This window comes from Gobius niger (assembly GCF_951799975.1).
Source record: "Gobius niger genome assembly, chromosome: 20".
Taxonomy (NCBI): domain Eukaryota; kingdom Metazoa; phylum Chordata; class Actinopteri; order Gobiiformes; family Gobiidae; genus Gobius; species Gobius niger.
Genome location: NC_136871.1, coordinates 25,529,836 through 25,544,713, shown reverse-complemented (window position 1 = coordinate 25,544,713; position 14,878 = coordinate 25,529,836). Strand labels below are relative to the sequence as shown.

The following is a 14,878-nucleotide window of genomic DNA, read 5'->3' as shown; positions in this document are numbered from 1 at the left end:
ATGTATACATCACATGGAGATTCATACAGATATAGTCAGTGATGAGTCAATAAATGAGTAAAAACAGCAATGTCACCCGTGAACTGAAATGCTGGCTCCTTCAGCATGAATCCTCCATCCTCACACAAACCTGGCAACCTGATTTCGGCGGTGACGTCAAAATCCAGCGACGTGCGACACACCGGCGGTTTCGGAAACAAGCGTGATTTTATGACAGCTGTGAATCATCCGAGAATAACAGTGTAGTATTTTTTATCATCGCCGGGGACAGGTTTGTGATTGAAGCCGTCATGACGACCTCCATGCCGCAGAAGAAGTTCTACAGACAGCGGGCTCACTCCAACCCCATGGCGCACCACGAGTTCGACTAGTGAGTCCAAAACACTCAGTGCAGCGCGCGAGCTGACTGTGCTGCTGGATTATAAATACTTTGTTTGACACTTTGTCACGTACAGAAGCGTGCATTGACACTGTTGGTTGTAGAATTCCCCATGTCTTGTAATAATTAGATTTTTACACTGCTATCTAAGTCATTAAGTCATGCTATAAAATGGCATTAAAAATCCCCGACAAGATACGCCTTCCTTTCCACCACTGTCCAATTCTGGATATATACAATCTGCTATTTTAAATGATTTCAATGTTCTTGCTTGATTTACAAAGTTTTGCATGGTTTGGCCCCTCCACCATGAGTGAGTTCATCAAGCACAAATGTGTCACTGACTCGAGCACATAGACCAGACCTGGGCAAAATACGGCCACGATTTGTAGAGCATAAATTCATAAGTATGTCAAAAAAGAAAGTAAGTCTCTAGCTCAGTCCTGTGCGGAGTTATGACCAGAATGCTCACTCCAGCCACTAGATTAAAGAAGAATAGAAGGAAAGAATTCCACAGGTGTCCAGCAGAGGGCACTGACATAATAAGAAATCAGGATATAAACAACACATTGTGTGACTTGCAAGTGGGAAATGGACAGTCTGCCCCTGGGCAGCGGTGGCTACAATAGCAGCTTCCTACCATGGAGTGTGGAGTGAATGAATATTGTTTGAGTTATTGTCTCATGTGGCCCCTTATGAAAGTGAATTGCCCGCCCCTGCCCTGCCACAGTATATCGAGCAACTGTCAGAGCGAGGAGATTGTGACTCCCACTCAGATGAACTGCCTTCTGTCAAAACGTCCTGTCAGTCCAGGGTGCAAAGATATGGAACAGAATACCCCTGTCAGTGAGGGACTGCACAAGCCTCCCCACATTTAGGAATCAGTTAAAACTGTGGCTGACAGAGTGACCAACATGTGAGCATGTGTGACATAAGGGCAATGCGTGCACAATAACATTTTAGTCTGTTCACTCAGTGCAATAGGGATCAGTGCACTAGGGCTTGTTGTATCAACACTGTATCAAGTTCTTTTCTGCGACGGATGGAAATTAGCTTAAGGCTACTATCCAGTGTGGTGTGTTTACAAATTTGCTAGTACTCGTTTAGCCTACTGTGTGCCCTTACCATTTTAATCCAGGTGTGATATTCTAAAAAGAGGCAGCAGACACGAATATTCGATCACACTTATCATGTTCTTTGTTGATGAAAGGCAGATGTGAAATGGAGGTGAATGTGTTGTGTTCTCGTTTAGCCCGGTGTGTCCAGAGGAGATGGACTGGTCAGAGTTGTATCCGCACTTTTTCAAAGAGGACTCTTCAGACTCAGAGCAGATCCCGAAAGTGGAGTTCGCTGACATTGGCTGTGGGTACGGAGGTCTTCTAGGTGAGCCATCTGAATTCTTTGTACAAGTCTTTGTAGTACTATAATCTTCAACACTTCCCCTTTTATGCTAATATTGCAACTGCTGAGATTCCCAAACAAATCTAAACTTAAGCAAGAAGAACATCTCAGGATTAAGGACTAAACTAAGCGATTAATCATGAATCTGGTATAAGATAAACAACAACTAATTTAGTAACATGTAATATGTGTTATCAGTTCTATTCACAGACCTGTTTTATAAGACATTTTGAAGCTTTTCTGCCAAGGCTTTGAACATTTTAGCAAGATATTAAGTATAAACAATGAATAGATATGATAAGTTATTGCAATGATTTTGTCCAACTATCTCCATGACCGGGGAGGGTTGTTCAGCTACCCCAACTCTTGCGTTGGCATTTGGATGTGCTATATGTGCGTCATACGCTTGAAATTTCAAAGCGCACAGCGACCAACGCATGAAACGTTTCAGTTTAGCATGGTTTCTATAGCTCTAACACCGCGAGACCCAACCTTCCCCATGACCCAACCCACTCCCCTCTTCCCTACCCTGTTTAATCAAAATGAGATGTGAAGAATTTATTTTTTATTTGTATTTTATTTGAAGACATCCTCTGTAAGCATATTTCATGGCTTTATCTGGTTAACATTTATTATGGGATCACAATAATAAAAATAATTGGTTTGTAACTGCAATGCCATAACTGTTTGATTTGTCTCCTTTTTATCCAGTGGAGTTGTCAACCTTGTTCCCGGATCAGCTGATGTTGGGGATGGAGATCCGGGTGAAAGTGTCCGATTACGTGCGGGATCGGATCAAGGCGCTTCGGGAGTCTGACCCCGGGAAATACCAGAACATCGCCTGTATCCGCGGCAACGCCATGAAGTACCTGCCTAACTTCTTTACCAAAGGACAGGTATGTTCCTGCGAAATCAGTGTCATTTTTCATTAATGCCAGCTAAGAGAAGCAGATGCCCATCTTATTTTTTAATTTTCGAGATGTTATTCATAATGTGAGTAAGTAAATGATCGAGTTCCCTCCCTCTGATTTACAATAAAGTGCGGTACAGGTCGTTAGAACAGCAAATGTGATGTGAGTTGTGTTCCACTCACACAGATCTCACACATATTTTTGGAAACTAGAAGCTCTTGGCTTTCAAATGAGGTATCACACTGGCTTATAGGTTGTAAACTCTCCAGTCAATACGCTTTGAGATTTGGATATAAATAATTGTTAACCCTAACCTAAGGTGGCAGTTATCAGGTTAGTTTACTTCAGAGGGAGCTTGTCGTTATATGGTTTATGTTTCAATGGCAATAAAAACAATTCAGATTGTTTTCGTGCAATGAGCACAAAATGAATCATTTGGACCTGTGACTTCTGTGAATTCTATTTTCAGACCTCCCGATTTAAAGTTTAAGAACCCCATCTATAGTTAGTCTATAGTCTCTTTAAGGATTTTTGTCATAGAGTGCTGTGTAAAAAGAAACTGCTCTTGTTCAGCACCTACAACTATCAAAAGGTTTAGATTACAGTGGTCCCTCGTTTATCGCGGGGGCTACTTTCTAAAAATAACCCGCAATAAACAAAATCGGTGAAGTAGTCAGCTTTATTTTTTACAATTATTAGATATCAGGCTGTAAAACCCCTCACCACACTCTTTATACACTTTTCCCACAAGTTCAGTCACATGGGTTCTCCCTTTGCCTGGCCTGCCAGACACTCCTCCTTTCTGTTCAAAAGAAGAACTGCTCGCAGCCAATCATTTCACGATTTTTCCCACATCGGTGCAATCACGCACCAAGAGACGGAAGCCGTCACCTGTGACCACCACACACTCAAAACATTAAAGATTACTGCGCGGTGACCGATATACTGTTTTCTTCTGCTCTTTCGTCTGTTTTGAATCATTTGGAAAATATTTCCAATATTTCCATTACTACTCTAGATTTCCACTACGTTGCACTCAGTGCGAGAGACACAATGAGAGACACAATCCCAGACAGCCCTTGAAACCGCTCATAACACAGAAACAAACATGGAAGCAAAGATTCTACATCCGCTTTTGAGTACAGTTCACTGAACTCAACACTAGAGATGCATCGATCCAGCTTTTGTGCTTCCGATATCGATATTAGGGGTTTGAGTATCTGCCGATTTTCGATATTAACCGATACCAAGAGACTTTCTGTGTAGTTTTCTCAGAGTGAAAAAGTGAATGGTCCTCTTATCTCCATTGTGAGATCAATAAAGTCTTATCTTTTCTTGTCATGATGTAACAGATCAATTATATCTATTTATAAACTAATGGATGACTGGATTTTCAACACTATCCTTAGGGCAGGCTATTTTACTTTAATATAAAGGGCTCACATAAAGTGATCTGATCATTACAACTTGTGCATAACTAATGCTTTATCAGTTTTTCTTTAACAGCATTTCATGAACTAAATTACACACACTCCAGCAGTGGTCAAGTATAAACGGGGAAACACTATCGTACAATACACTTTTTTCTCTCCTCTGATTACATGTCAAATATGACTTTCAAGTTGTTCTTTGGGAGGGGCAGGAGTCTGAATTTACAAAGTATGAAAGTTTAATGGATGGAAAAAAAATATTATTTATGAATGTTGAGGTTACTAAATAGACCCCATTGCCTGTATTAGTAGCTATTGTCTGGCGCTTTTGCAGTAGTTGCCTATTAATAACTCCAATTTAGGTCTATATGTGAGATAAAGTCACTTGGATTTGTTGCAATGCTTTTGTTACAGCGCTGTATGTTCATGCAAACAAGGCACTTTAGAAAATAAGCATATAATCAAAATAATTGACCTATGGGTCACATTGTCCGAGCTGCTGTCTTGCACCAATGAAAATGGGCATTGTCTTATCACAAACATCATACAGGGCAATATTAGACTTAAATGGATCATCGTCTAAAATCTCTTTATAGTGTTTTTGTAAATGTTTTCTGTAAATGCATCGTGCACATGTGGCGTGGGGATGTTTTGGAGCTGTTCAGTTTGCTATAGCTGTCTGTGGATGTACCGCTGCTGTCTGTGGAGCACACTGACCCGCAATATGATCAGATTTTTCCATCTGGAGCGCACGGTGCGTTCCTTCGTGCATGTCAGCTCAAATGCAATCTTGGTGGTGAGTTGTGGCATTTAAAGGCGTCTGTGGTTGTAGCTGTTTTGGTGTGAAGGGGGTGCGCGCTGGGATACACACATGTAGTTAACAGCCTTGCCAAAGACATGCGCTTGACTGTTCATATTAAACTTTATTTATCTTGTTGGCATTAGACCGCTGACTACTGAGGGACACAACCCCGTGGGGTTATTGCTAAAGCAGCGCTGATACTTCTCCGTGAGACAGGTGAGCCTTGACGTCTGAAAAAAGCAAAACTCCAACTGTTGCACACAAATAAGTCATAATCAATTATATGACAACGCCCTGAGCCTGTGCTTTCAAAATGTTTTGTTCAATGTAGGCATCAGAAAAATAATTGAACCACATGAACACATTTAGAGTGATTTTATTTCACTACATTCAAGGAAATATATGCATAGCAGACATTTTAATTTAGTTTTTATTTTCAATTTAACAATTGACTGAACGAATAATATATGGATTATTGATACACGGATTATTAAACAGCTCTAGCTCAAGCCATGAAATCGTACAAATGCTGAAACAGGCTTTCTTTCAACTGCACACAAGGCCTGAAAACTGGACTGACGAGACAAATCACAGGCGTATAGATGCAATTGTATTATAACTTTACTTAAAAGTATTTTATTATGTTGACAAATTTCCGTGCCTGACCGTAAGCTCCCGTACATGAGCGTCAAAGCAAACGAGGGTTATAGTATAAATATAAAGAAAATACACAAGGTACATGAGAGATTTGGTGGTCTGATCAGCTTGCTCCCGGTAGCCGCAGCGTTTTCCGCAGCTAGCAAAAATACATTTGCGGAGGATAAAACTAGCGATGGAATTCTCCAGGTTCTTAGCTTCAAAATGACATACAGCAGTCCATATTCACTCGGATTTAGTCGGCGACAAGAGCCAAAACTGGTATCGGTTCAGTATCAGATATTTGTAGCAGACACCCGATACTGTCTTTTTTTCAGTATCGGCTGTGATATCCGATACCAGTGCCATATTTTAATAGTGTCACTGGGTGCACTACAGGGTGAAAGTGAGGACTCTTGTGAGGACGGCTCACCGTTAAATGTTAATATATTCAACCATGTCAGCTGCATAATCCCCACATGTTGTTTTATGGTGCTATTGCACCCCATGGCTATCGTAACTTTACGCGGTATATCACCTCAATGACCACTCCTTCAATCCCCGCCTGTATGCTTTATATATGTGTATGCAACTACCAATTCATCTTACTTATTTTCCTTTATACAGTAGAAGCAAGGTCTATAACATTGCAATACATACCAGCCCCCCTGTGACTTAAAGCTTTGGAGATGGCCCGCTTCCCAGGGCTAAATGAAAAATTCATGGTTGGTTGATCCCTATACGGGTAATTTTAGGCAATTTATTTCAGGCATGGCTTATGATATGAGCCCTATACATTGAGCTAAACGTGCAGGCTAATCCCTGCTGCACAATAGACCTGCAGTCCGGTAATTCCTCATTAAACGATACCTTTTATGACCTTTTAAAATTAAGCTTAACCTCAAATGCTATGCCAAGTTTCCCCCGAGTGCTTTCCCATATGATCTAACATATGGCATGGATTAATTTGAAAGGAATGCTTAATAAATTGAGAAATACATTGGCAACAAAAGCGCCATTGACCGTCAGCTTAGCATGTTAGCCATTCCCAATTAGCAGCCTTAATCTTTTGACATTGTTTGATTGCATGGGTGGGCTGTACCAGGGCGGACTCTGGTAGAGCGGGCATGCATTCTCACCTCAAATGGCCGAGTGCGGGTATATATGAGTCCGTAAGAGTACACAGGGGAGCGATTACTGTAGCAATGACGTGTTTAAGCCATACATTATATAGGTGTTTTATCGAATGTACGGCCCATTATGTGTACAGCATGTGCACCGGCGTCGTGCCAGGACGTGAAGCTTTCCAGACGCACAGAACTAAGACTGTAAAAAATTAAAGAGGTGCTGGTATTTCAGGTCACTCAATTATAAATGTAGCTGCTTCGGTCTTGTATGATTTTTAAGGGAAAACGTCTTTCATTTTTTCAATATGGATTGTGTCAAGAAGGGCATCCGTTGTTAAAACTAGAACACTGTGAAAACACATCACTCCGCTGCCAGATTAGCCTCGCTTGTCAGATGACATGATTTTACATATTCAATACAAAGACTCGTCGTCTGGAGCTCAACCTTATCTGTGCTCCAATGATTGACCTTAAAGAAATGTATGTTCAGTCCTCGAAAGCTTGCAAAAGTCTTCAAATTAAGTTTGTAATCTTCAAACATGAAATACAATGAAACACAATTTACTTCTGGTTAAAGCACTACATCAGAAAAAAATGGGAAGAACACAGATAAATGTACAGACACTAAATACTGAGTCGAGAGTGTTTTATTTGTTTTAATGAGCAAGTCAATATAGTAATTATTGTAACAGCCCCACCTCTCCTGTCAGCCTGCAATCAAAATACAAACAAAAGACATGCTGCGTAACATGGTGAATGATACTGTTGTGATACAAAACACGCTCCTAATGACCAGCTGGACACAAAAAACTGCAAATTTTGCAGTGGGTAATCAAAGTATGGACTTGGATGTGGACCTAACCTCTCTGAATCTCATATTTGGCTACCTTTAGTCAACATCTCCATGGAGACGAGCTCCCAGTAAAGTTAATCCGATCTGAGGAGAAGCGAGCTGCTCACAACTCATTCATTGCTCATTCATTTTTTAGGTATATTTTAGCAATGAAAGAATCTACTAAAAAAGTGCTAGTTTGTTATTTATTGTGTGATATATCGTACAATAGGACTTTAAATAGGTACACTAAAGCAAAGTAATTCATAAAGGTTGGAGTTTTACAGAAGTAACTCGTTTTTGTATTTGTTTAATGGAGAGGGATATTGTAGATCCAATTTTTTACACTCGAACTTGGCTATAAACACTGTTTAAGTGGCGCTAGCCCACAGTTAGCTTTGCCCGTTAGCCTGTTAGCTTCTTCTTCATATTCCATTAGTGTGTATTGCGCCTCTGACCTGGAGGCACAAAAGTTGCAATTGTGATTTTCTGGCCAGAGACACCATAGGGAGATTAGAGACCCCCCAATCATCCCATTATCACTTGTATTACTCCTAGAGGGACTCCGAAGTGGATTTATTTATTTACTTAGTACTGCTTTAAGATTATGATGTCTTTTGCAACAACAAACAGTGACAACATGACCGCCTCAATGGGGGTCTTATTATTTACATCAGTTTGGACTACAAAACACCTCTAAATCTTTATATAAACATTCACAAAGCCAATTACAATCAAACACTTGTCAGAAAAATGGCCTTATTAATCTGTTTAAGGTACTCTTGAATCTGACCTGTGTTTGCTTTTATAAGGGGGAAGTGGTCGCCCACCCACAATACTGTCCTAATCTCTTTCCAATGCGCCTTGCTTACATGCATGAAGGACTGTTGAACCAGCAATTTTTCTGACACACACAAAAAAAACACATTTATTTCTTCACAAAATCATTTCAGAGTAAAGGATTTTCCAGCTTCTAACTGCTCCCCTCGGGCTGAAGCCTTCCCCAGTGATTAGGCCGTATCTTTCAGTCTAATCCTGACGTTATTTATTTAAGCTAATAAAAAACTTACTGCTTTAGGCGTTTTAATGTAATAGCCAGGCTGGTATCAATGGGCCCTGCACTTGTGCACTTGTCGAAATGTAAGGGAAACTTTATGGGGAAAAAATCTTGGAGGGGTTTTCCAGCCACTGCGTTTTTTTTAAGTGACATGTAAAAAGTGTCTCTATCATACTTTGTTAAAAATAGTATGTTTCGTTGCAAGTTACCGTTCCCCCATGTGTCTTGCAGCTCAGCAAGATGTTTTTCCTGTTTCCGGACCCACACTTTAAGAAGAACAAGCACAAATGGAGGATCATCAGTCCCACGCTGTTGGCTGAATACGCTTACGCTCTGAGGATCGGGGTATGTATAGGTAGACAGGTGGTGGAATGGCTGGCACTCTTACTGGCAGGTGAAATTCGCTTTAAATCGAATTAAACAAGCATATTCTGTTGCATTTTCAGCCTCCTAGTTCAGCCAAGGGCACTGCTCATTATATAGGCCCCTGTACTGTCGTGGAAATATCCAGACAGGTTTAATATGAACGTTTTAAATCCACTTTAACCACTTGAACTGTGGTTCTCAAACACTTGTGAGCTCTGGGCTTAATGACGGGACAGGATTGGAGCCAGTGCAGTTTTCACAGGGCACTAATCAGCTCTATATCTGCCGACTTAACCCTGACTACAGTGTTAATCTGTGGAGCGCAAGTGTCCTGAAAGGAGGTTCAGGGAACAATTAAGGATACAATGGACTGAACATGAGATGAATAGTAAGAGAATGGGAGCAAGTGAGCTGCAAGAACTGTTTGTGATCATTTTTTCTTGGCAGCACAAAATCCTGATTTATTTAATGCCAGTTACCACCTTGAGGCAAAAAATTGTCACAAAACGGTTCAATGTTGTGTCTTCCATTCAGTGTAAGGGCTGTGAGCAGAACGTAAGGGTAACAAAAGAGCCTCTATACAAGTGGATGTACCAACATTGCATTGACAAAACGGCCAATTCAAAAAGCAGAGACCAACCCTGAGGCTTGGGGGTCCCAAACTCAATCAACTCAGTCTAGTCGATAGTATTTTAAAGAGGGGGTATTCTGCTTTTTTCACTCACATAGCACCAGCCTATATCACACTACAATGATGACGAAACCTTCTGTTGGTCTGTAAATGCAGTAAATTAGAATAACTGCCTTGTATAAAATTGCTCTCTCAAAATGGCTGTAGTGAATGTCTTGAAATAGGCCCCTGTCTCTTTAAGAACCTCTGACCCTTTCCGACACGCCCCCTCCACACGCTGTCTGTGGCATCAGTGGGGAGGGGGTTCTGCTGAGGAGCAGTGGTTGGTCACTCGGCTGGTGACGAAAGCTCGGAGGCGTCTCCAGAAGGTGGGGGCGTTCCTAGGAGGACTCAGGCAAACCTATCCCTAAAATGGCCGCCATCAGAGTTTTTACAGATTATTCAAAAATACGTGAATGTGCCAAGGCAACACTTCAGGCATGTTTTTAATGAGGGAATGACATAATAACATGATGGAAAGCTTGAAAAAGTCAATTTTGCATAATACCCCCCCTTCAAATTCTCTTCTGCAGTGGATAACTCCTTGACGATTGAGAGCCTCAACAATGGTAAATTAGTGGTTTACTGGCAGACCCATACGTGCCGACTCAGAGCTGGCGAATGTGTGCACCAGTCCTTTTTTCTCTGAATCCTTGCTTCTAGTAAAGTTATCTACAGCGCTAAAGCAAACAATGGCGAGCGGGTGACTGTCCTTTTCGTTGGCACTGGATATTTTATCTCTGGGCCCGGTGCGTTGCTCTCTGGAGGTGATGACACCGGGTCGAAAAAGCCAGGACATTTGACACAATTTAAAGGAAACCGAGGGGGGATAAGAACTGGGCAGCGCAGTCTGCGAATTGTGTAATGATTGTCAGATGGATGTTTGATGGGTAAATATGTGCTCGTCTGGTCACACAGGGCCTAGTCTACACCAACACGGATGTGGAGGAGGTGCACCTGTGGATGGTCAAGCACTTCACCGAGCACCCACTGTTCTCACGCGTGTCTGAGGAGGAGCTGGTACGTGGCTGTGGGATGTTTATTAAGTACCATAAAGAAAAACAAGTTTAAATTAAACTTGTTGAGAAATCAGTTTTTGTTTTTGTGCATGTTCAAAACTATAACTTTTACACTGCTGTCTTGTTTACACTTGTCATTATTTTTAGTGAATGGATATGCCGCCTTCCCTTTAAGAAGGTAGAATTGTGGGTACTTGTCTGTGTGATGTCTGTTAAATGTTTTTTTTTTTACATGCATTTCTTTCAGGCTGAGGACCTAATCGTGGGGCGTTTGGGCACCTGTACAGAAGAGGGCAAGAAGGTGCTGAGAAATGGAGGGAAAAACTACATCGCAGTGTTCAGAAGAGTTGAAGATCCCAACCAGGATCTAAACTAATGTCCAAACCAAAATCCCTACCAGGACTAGACTTGAGAACGTCAGTTTGGACCCTGAGCTCCTAAGCTGACTGTTATGGACCAGCCACACTCACATTTGTATTATTATGTAAAATGATGTGTACATATTTTATAAATTTGTTCTTCTTTTCTTGAAAGACTCACCAGATGTAATTATTTGTTGCTTTACTTACTCCTAATGTGTGCATGTACAATGTTGTTTTAGAGCAGGGGTGATTTGAAGCTATAGACATGTAGAATGATGAAACAATCTGTTGCTGTTCACAAAGAAGCCTGAGGTCCACCAAAAATGTATCTGGGGGCCGTATTTGGCCCACAGGCCGCACTTTGGCACCCCTGTTTTAGATCTAGCTCAAATCTTGTCTAAAATCCCTCTGCAACTAGACCCATTTCGCAAAGTAAACTGGTTTATTTTTTTATTTGCACAAAATAAACTGGGTCCGAATTCCTCTTTCGAATTCCTCTATTTTGATCAAGTTCTTGGATCAAAGTTCACCTACAATGGCATGTATGTCCTGTGACTTTGTAAGTCTTTCCAACATCAGGCCAGAGTTTCAAGTGAACTAGATGTGTTCTGAATCGGCCATAAAAGGAACGCGTTTGTCTTGTCTTGACACATGAATCAATGTGAGAGATGTGCACGCTATTTGAACACTCGAATGGCATGTTATCTACCTCACAACATCTTTTTATTAGCTGGTCCAGTCGTAAGCAGAGCGCACTGTGGCAGTTTAGGTGTAGCGTTAAGTGGATTTATGGAGCAGTGGGGTTTACAGCTTGTATTTTGTCTGTCAGACGAAGGACAGGACAGAGCAGGTCTGAGCGCCTGCAGGGCACAGACGCATGGAAACTTAAAAAACTGGAGACAGGCTGGAGTGTTGCTGAGAAGGGCAAAACAATTTTCCAATGTACTATTAAGCTAGGACAAACCTTTGGCCTGTGTGCTTTGATGATCTCTTGCTGTAAAACTTGTCTGATACCGTCTGTTGTTCAATTGTTTGCTCTCTGTGGGATTCTGCAACATGGCACACGACACAATGGTTGGCATGCTGTCCAGAAAGTATGGAGTTGAGTAGTTAGTTGGATCGTGTAACTACTCACATAACCATATTCAAATAGGGAAACCGTGGAAGAGCTTGATTGCTTCTAACTTCACCTCCGTTTGTCCCCATAGAGGAGAGGAGGAGAGGCTAAATGCTAACAAATTCTTTGGTCTTTTTGCCTGAGCGCACGCACAAAGACCAGACAGATACGCATCAACTTGTCTATGCTCAGGTAAGAACATATCTCAGTATGGAAAATCGGTGGCCTGTTCCTTTAACACAGTCAGGACATAAATTTACGTGAACCGATTCGTCCTCTGCTCTTGACCGGTTGTTTAGCTAATCTAGAATGTCGTTTGCCTTAAATTCAGAGGTTTAGAAATAGGTTTGCTTTCACTTGACACTTTTCTCGTTAAACGTGACACACATAATCCAGGCCTGATCCACCCCCACAGTCAGCATACTGTGTTAAGTATATCTTATATATCCAGATTTTACACGTGCGGCTAATATCTTTCTTCTATGGTCCCGCGGACACTTAACCCCAACTTGTTGAGACTTAAAGAGAAGAGACTTGCAATACAGTATTGCAACATTTATATTATTAATTGGCTAAACCACTTCAACATAATACGTTTCATTCTATTTAAAAACAAATACGTTTATAAAAGAAAAAAAAAAGCAAATTCTGATGGTCATATTGCCCAGTAAATCCCAGTGTTGGGGTCGGGACCTCAAATTGGAATCGCCAAAACTTCCCAGTGGGTCACCAGTGCTTCATGTAGCCACAAACCAACGTGCCTCATGTTTGTTTCATTATGTTTTTGTTGGAGAGCGATCAAACTGCACATTCAGCTTCATGGCAGAGTCTGGCAGCAATCGCAGTGTGGGTGTGTTATTGGGGTCGGAGGTTAATCCTCTGTTTAGAGGCCGCTGCTGTGTGTGCAAACAAACAACCCCCAAAACCATTTGACAATTTTAATTCTGTAATCCGGATGTGATCAGAGTCCTTGGGCTCTATGAACCAGTGCCATTATATCAAATGCACACAGTGGAATCACGCTTACTCAGATTATGAACCATGATTTAAATACATGTGTATATCGTGGTTCATTTGAGGACTTGTAAACATCTGAAGAACACTGAAATACTGAATACTGAATACTCTCCGTTTCTCTGTAGGGCTGTGAACGGATCTGTTTTCTTCTTCCAAATTGCTTTCAAAATGGTGAAAAGGTCTAAATATTCTGTGTAGCATGTTGCGGCGTAAGGGTCAAACCTTGATAGAGAAGAAACGGTTGAAATGAAACCAAAGCATTTCTATATGTATAAAAACACACAACTGCCAAAACGTCTTGCGTAACAGTATGTATTCGACTTGTCAATTGAAGACTTGCTCTTTGCTCTAATGAGATAAACATAGTCTTAAATTGACAATATGTCAGATATTTAGTGGAATCCTCTCAGTTTTTCTGTAGTTTGTCTTCTGACTTACAGTAAGGATTTTGTTGTTGCAGCGTTTGACCTGCTCATTGCGATCATTCAAAAGTTAAATCAATTGCAAGTGGCATCTTCTCCTTTTTATTCAACGTATGCGGTCGGACAGTTAGCAAGTGGCTAGTCCGGGAAGTGTTTGTTAACCTGTTCATTATATTCTTCCTATAGCCGTTACCATGTAGCTATCAAACTTCTGATTAAAAGCCAAGTTAGAAAATATCAATGAATTAATGAATATACAGATACTTTTGTTCATTGGCGCTAATCCCTTAAAAATATCAAATTTCGCTGGCCTGTTCAAGTAATATATACTTCAATATTCTTACAGATTTTACTAGAAGATAAGAATTTTGAATTATCATATAAAAGTTCGCCTCTGAGCGAAATGCCCAATCATATTCAGTTAAGGTACTCTTTGTTGGGTCAGATACACATTCAATAACCACTAAACATCATCTTATATGTGAATGATGGAGAAACCACAGGAATTATATAAATGCCAAAAAACTAACATGTCATTTTTGTATTTGTATTTGTATTTATTTATTTAAAAGAGACAATGCATTCACACAAAGTACAGCATACTTAAAATGCAGGATTATAGCTCAAGCTAATTTCCATCCTCTGTCCCCAACCGGACCAGGCCCGGCTACACCACACACCACTCACTCTGCAAAGCACCAATCAGTCCTTAACATTTATTGTGCACATTCACCCCTGCACTCACTCACACAGTCCTATACCTTCTAAAACCCGCACACTTTACACCTACACACACCCGCATTCCCCTACCCACAGACTTTGCTCCTGCACCCACCCACCATTCCCATACCCACAACCAGCCCAGTCATACCTCGCCATACTTTAACATAGGGCCTGGCTTTTCCATTCATTTGTATGGGGACAGAACTCCCAATTTAAACAGGTCCGGGAGGCTGTTTGCTAACAGAAGGTTTGCATTCGTAAGAACTGGATATCTAAAGCAAGAATTCTCCTTGTATTTGCAGAGATTTGGATGTGACCCAACTAAAATGATCTGGACAGGGCCCGTTTGACCGGATTTCCTACATCAAAGCAGACGGGTTGCTACCTCCTATAACTGTGTCCATGTCTATTTGATTTTGCTCTGTACATAATGTGAACTATTGCCTTATTGCGCCATTGGTTTAGGAGTATCCCCCGTGTGTGCTTCACATGTGGTAGAATTGACAATAAAGCTAACTGTGCAACATAATCAGGCTTTATATCCGTATTAAGGTCAACTTGTACTGTATGTTCTGGGCTGAAACAATATCGGCTCAGTGTAAACAGT

At 41.1% G+C, this 14,878-nt stretch overlaps 1 protein-coding gene across 1 annotated transcript; it reads left to right on the top strand.

The window, feature by feature from the left end:
• Window positions 1-176: 176 nt before the first annotated feature.
• mettl1 (methyltransferase 1, tRNA methylguanosine) lies at window positions 177-11,081 on the top strand. Its single transcript, XM_079579463.1, has 6 exons — window positions 177-370; window positions 1,632-1,762; window positions 2,492-2,676; window positions 8,807-8,920; window positions 10,530-10,631; window positions 10,878-11,081. The coding sequence occupies exons 1-6, from the start codon at window positions 291-293 to the stop codon at window positions 11,004-11,006; spliced, it is 741 nt and encodes a 246-aa protein (XP_079435589.1). The 5' UTR covers window positions 177-290; the 3' UTR covers window positions 11,007-11,081.
• Window positions 11,082-14,878: the final 3,797 nt, after the last annotated feature.